This window comes from Atta colombica, unplaced genomic scaffold (assembly GCF_001594045.1).
Source record: "Atta colombica isolate Treedump-2 unplaced genomic scaffold, Acol1.0 scaffold181, whole genome shotgun sequence".
NCBI lineage: Eukaryota > Metazoa > Arthropoda > Insecta > Hymenoptera > Formicidae > Atta > Atta colombica.
Window position 1 is genome coordinate 130,835 of NW_017259273.1, and position 5,907 is coordinate 136,741.

The following is a 5,907-nucleotide window of genomic DNA, read 5'->3' on the forward strand; positions in this document are numbered from 1 at the left end:
AGTATGGCAGAACGAAAATTTATCAAATCGAAGGAGAACAGTATCAAGTGCACAATGCAAACTAGACATATGACTACATTTACACGGCACGCTTAGGGCCATTTTCACCAAGCTCCGATTAACAGGCCTAGTAACTTTGCAGAATTCTAACTGAAGTTGAGGATCGATTCTGTATCTTGAAACGAGATGAAAATTACAAGAGTGAATTTACTAGAATATTGATAATTTCATTGGTCAACACCTAATAAATTTGCTCACTTTTGTAATTTTCACCTCGTTTCGAGATACAAAATTGATCCTCATGTCCACGAAACTAATAAATCATGAAATTAGTATCGTATTGACCTGGTGCAATAAGTTGAAGTGAAATAAATAAACATTTGTTTTATTTTAACTTATTGTACACTTGTTCAGAGAGTACATACAGGTTAGAAATGGTCTACTTGAATATGACTTTGTGTAATGTGGCAGTGTTTACAATTCGACGTTTTATCTTGTCTCGCGTAGAAATTATTCTTTCTCGAGCCATTGGAAGCGAAACGATTGAATTCGTGGCAGAAAGCAATTCGATGAAACGGACAAGAACAGCTACTAGGATTCAACAGGAGAATAAAATAGAGAAAAATAAGGATAATGAAGATACGGTAATTACTAAATCCAAACGCCGGTTTGTTTCCATCTTCTGTTTATCATAGTCGCTAAATACATACAAGTTTATCAGCTTGTTTATTCTAACAGAGTAGAAATAAATAAAATAAATATTTCTTTAAGAATCAACACTTTTCTCTTATTTTCTCTTACAGCAGAAGTATCGCAATTGTCTGATACCAGTTTAGTTCTTTCTGAAATATGATGTTGGAAACGAAAATTAATGGGCTTTCTGTAATAAGTCATTACATTATTCAATCAATCATGCATGAGAAAAATAATCAACTGTGATTTGTCAATTTCTTACAGATTAAGATCACTTAAAACTTAAAATTTAGATAATGACTTATTATAGAAAGTTCATAACTATGCTACAATCAATCAGTAGTTGACAGTCTTAGGTCTTATTTGTGAATTGGTGAAATTGAAATCAATAGCCAACCTTACAACTGAAACTATCGATTTTCTTAAGACTAGTCAAATTCGACTTTAATTCTTTCAAATAAGTATCAATAAAGGATAATAAAATAATCATGCTTAGTGTAACAAATTCTGATTTATCTATTACAAATCATATTTGAAAACATTTTGATTTTTATAAAATTATTATCAGTAACCACAGACTTATAGAAGTCTATAAGTGGCAATAACTTACAGGCCATCAGTATCTTATTTACAATAGTCTTATCCTCATTACAAAATTAAAAGTTATAGATCTCCATTCGTGTCCAGATGAACAATATATTGCTCAACAAGCCAGAATCCAATTTGAAAAAAATATGGATAATAGTCTTAGATACAGACAGAATGTTGTGTTAACATTTAAAAATTGTATATTACATCTTTGTGCAGATCAATGTATATATAGTTGATTTGCAGTAATTATTGCAACTGATTAATGATAGTTCTAATTGATCCTTTTCAACTATAATTACTGCAAATCAATTATACTTTGATTTGCATTAAGGTATAATACAAGCAGGAGTTGAATAGTAACTAGTTAAAATGTTAAAAGTTAAAAAGTTAATAACTTTTAACTTGGTTAATTTTTAACTTAATTTAGTTACTTTTAATCTTTAATTTATTAACTTTTTTTAAATTAAAAATTTTTCTATCTCTCTTAATGCTAATATTTTTTTTCTATAAAGTCTTAAACATTAGAAAATTAATTTAGAAAAAGTTTAATGATGAAAGACTATAATAACAGTAGCCAGTTTTTGTTAACTCGCTAGGTTTTGTCAATTCCCGCTTATATTTGAATCACAGATTGAATTTTAGGTATCATAAACGTTATATTTCAGTAATATAAATATGAAATGAGCCTTAGATGAAGAATTGTTATAGAACAGTACTGCATATCCACCCATTTTCTAAATTATTTTTTGTAATAAATATTTAGTCGATGTAAATACAATGAGCACTCGTTTTAGAAGTTAAAGAAAGAGAAATAATACAAATTTATATCCTTTTCTCTCGCAAGATTTTGACAAAACCGTCTTATATGATTCTTATATATAAGTAACTTACATGTGAATATAAAATACCTAATAATCTATATTTGTAAGTATTATTTAAAGTAATCTCATTTTAAGAAAAATTAGGACATTCTGATCTCAAAAATAATTTTTTTCAAAATTAATTTTTTTTAAATTTAACTTAACTTTTATTAAATTAATTCTTTATTCCTTCAACTTTTAATTTAATTTTATAAGCCATTAACTTTAACTTAATTTAGTTTAAAGAAAACATTAATTTATCCAATCCTGAATATAAGATACTGCGATACAAAGCTAATACAAATCACACTTGTGTATTAGTTATTAACGTATAGCGAAAAATAGGTGCACATGGTGTAATATAGCAATGGTATAGCATGTAAATATGGCGTAAATATGGCGTAAATATTAGCTATTTTTTAAATAAATTGATAGACTATCAAAATTTAAAAAAGCACTAATACAAAATGACAAGGGCTAATGAGAGTCGGACACAGATAACAACATTTCTACTATAATGTTAAATGTATGAACATTTTGGCTCCAATTTGAGTCAGCCTTTAAAAAAAAAAATTAAAACTTTACATTTTCTGCTGCACATAATAGAGAATTCCGGTGTCAAGAATTAGTTAACTTCCCGTCATAGTAACTGGGAAATTAATTAATTCTTGATACCGGAATTCTCTATTATTTTTATTATGTCAACAGAAGAAGTGAAGCTTTAATTATTTTATTTTAATACTAAGAATGACTCACAAATTGAAATTCATATCGTATATTTGACAAAATAATATATAAAATATATATTTTTTATTATACTTATGCAATGTTACTAGCATCTAATTCTCATTAGCTCTTGTCATTTACATTACGATATTTTTTTTATTTTTTTTTAATGTGATTTTGGAAAACAGTTTTATGATACATGTAATAATTCAGCATTACATTTTCTACAATTTTTGAGCTTATACAAATTCTTTTTAAAAATAGTAGAGAAAGAACCAATCCAATTACAAAATAAATAAACAACTTTATTTAAAAAATTTTAATTTTAAAAAATTTTAAATAATTAAATAAAAAGCTTCTGAGAGCCAATGCTGCATGTTGTTGCAATTATAATAATGTATATAACAATTAATTAAACGTTTTGATCCTCTTAGTTAGGATCCTCTTCAGCAGTTATATTAAAACCATAAACAAAATATATACAAAATTAATTAGCAATTATATACAATTGAATCATTAAATTTAAGATTACAAAAATTATTTCGTCATTATGTGACTGTGAATAAGATGTATCTAAATAAAATATTCAATTCGCATCTATATATATGTCCAATATTGTCTATTAAATTTTCAAATAAAAACATGAGTCAATGAAGTAAAGATTGAAAATTAAATTAAAGGTAATTAAATCAAAAATTTACATGGCAGTTAAAAGATGAGCATATCATGCGATATTGACAGTACGCTTATCATGGATCTAATAAGATCATGCATCAAGCAACAGCACAACAAAATTCGATATTACTAAAGAAAAAGGGAAGTATCAATCTTAGAAATTAAAGTAGTGTATAAGAGATCTAAAAATTGCATGTCTACGTTTAAGCTATTTTTTTGTTTATGTATAAAAATCATTTCAGATATTAATTTATTTAAAAAACTTTTTATCTAAAATTTTTATATTATCTCAGTCAAAATCATGTATGAATTCCAGTCTATGTTCAGTAATTACGAAGTAAAAATAAGCGAGAATATAATAATATTAACAATCGATTTTTCACATTACCGTATGTCAAAACAATCTCAGAAAGTTTCCAGGATATTGCAATAAACATCAATCGAAAACAACATTTTCTTGTTTTTCTATTTTCTCCAATACCTTAAAGAGATTTATTAAAAGAGGAAAAGATCAATTTGATATAATGTCAAATCAAGATAGTCTATAAAATTTTGTGCCAAGATTGTGAGGCCACGTATATTGGACAAACCAAACAATTTCAAACCAGAGTCAACAAACACCTATCCGATATCAATAAAAAATAGCATTTCCGTCGATTATTTCAGATCATCGCATTAATCACAGGCATGATTTCAAATGGAACAAAGTAGCGATTTTAAGCAGAGAACCTTCGTATAATAAACAATTAATTTCTGATATGATTTACATAAAAAAAAAAACAGTCAGGGATTGAATAAACAAAGCGACATGGCATCATTATCAGATACATATCTTATTTTATTCCGATATGTATCTGATACATTATCCCCTTCCTAATGTTCTTATCTTCACTAATCTTTTCTCCTTTTCTATTTCACATATTTTCTCCTTTGTTCTTCATATTATTGTTAACGATTTCGTACATTATAAATACATGGTTAAGCGAATTCTTTGAGTTCTTATCAGCAAAACTGTCAAAAATATTAAATTACACAATTATTATAAAATATATTTTACATAACAAATGAATGGCCAATTCAGATATTCAGCTTTAATTGTTTAATTTACAATTACATAGACTTTAACTTTAATAGTTTTATTTTTACTTGTAATTGTCAATTACTTAAATTTTATTATTAAAACATACTTATCAATTTCCTAGGTATTTTTATCCTCACATAGGAATTATAATAAGTTTAATTGATAGAATTCTTCTTTTAATCCATCCAAGATTTCATTCAAAAAATTTTTACGAAGTCATTAAGATTATTTTGAAAAATGGATATCCGTCAGCATTAATTTTTTTTCGCTATCAGAAAGAGACTTCATAAAAAGTTTGCACAGATAAATAGTGGTGTCTCTATTTTATATGAATCTAAAATTCAGATCAAAGATCAATAAAGACGATGATATTTTTCTACCATATCTCATTTATTACTAATGTATCTGAGAAAATAAAACATTTTTTTAAAAATAATTCGATTAAAATAAATTATAATCGCAACAACATCTGTCTCTCAAAGACTTTTTTATTTTTATTTCATTAGAACCTGTAAATAATTTTTATTGTTTAAAATAAAATAAATTAAATATGGTATTGGAACAATATATTAAGTAATTAATTAATTTAATTTATTTTATTTTATTTTTAACGATAACAATAAGTTACTCTCTTTTGAATCAAAGACTATATAAATAGTTTACAAATTGCAGTTTATTTATGTATGTATATGTTTTTTCAATACAGCTTTTTTTAAATTATGAGTGTTTTTTATCTAATGCTAGTTTATATTTTTTCTTCAATGTTATTGTTTTCCATTAGGTGATCAGAAGACCAAAATTGAACCTCAAGTCCTTACTAAATCAGGAATATCGAGATACTAAAAATGTATACAACACGACAGATTCTCAAATTTCTGCATCCTTTAAAAGTTCCAAGAATTCTCAGAAAGAGCCAAAGATAGAAACTCACATTGAAAGTTAGCTAAGATTAATCAGTCAGTTACAGTCTTTTTTTTTTAAGAACTCTTATTTTTATAAATATATTCATTTATAATATTTATATACAAGGAAATAAAAGGGAAGTGGAAGAATTGAAATCAAACACGAATAGCAAAGGAAAACCGAGAGCAGTCGTGGATTTGCAGATGATGAAATTGGAATTAAGTCAATTAGAAGATCCTCCTGTGACACCATGGGAGAAAGAATTATCTTCTGGCCGACTGCAGTATGAATTCTTTGACATTCCCTGCGAAGAGCTGGCACAGCGGTTGTTAGGTGCATAGAATTTTTTTTTTTTTTTTTTATAATATTGCAACATTA

The 5,907-nt window shown here is 26.2% G+C and overlaps 1 protein-coding gene across 4 annotated transcripts in view; it reads left to right on the forward strand.

Moving 5' to 3' along the window:
- The first annotated feature begins 254 nt into the window (after window positions 1–254).
- The window catches only part of LOC108686441 (putative 3-methyladenine DNA glycosylase), a 7,897-nt gene continuing 2,244 nt past the window's right edge, over window positions 255–5,907 (forward strand). For 3 of the 4 annotated variants that reach the window (XM_018191751.1, XM_018191752.1, XM_018191750.1), the window contains exons 1-3: window positions 434–644; window positions 5,408–5,564; window positions 5,656–5,862. In XM_018191751.1, the coding sequence (XP_018047240.1) occupies window positions 435–644; window positions 5,408–5,564; window positions 5,656–5,862 (574 nt within the window). In that variant the 5' untranslated portion in view covers window position 434. The other variant, XM_018191753.1, reaches the window with a different exon arrangement.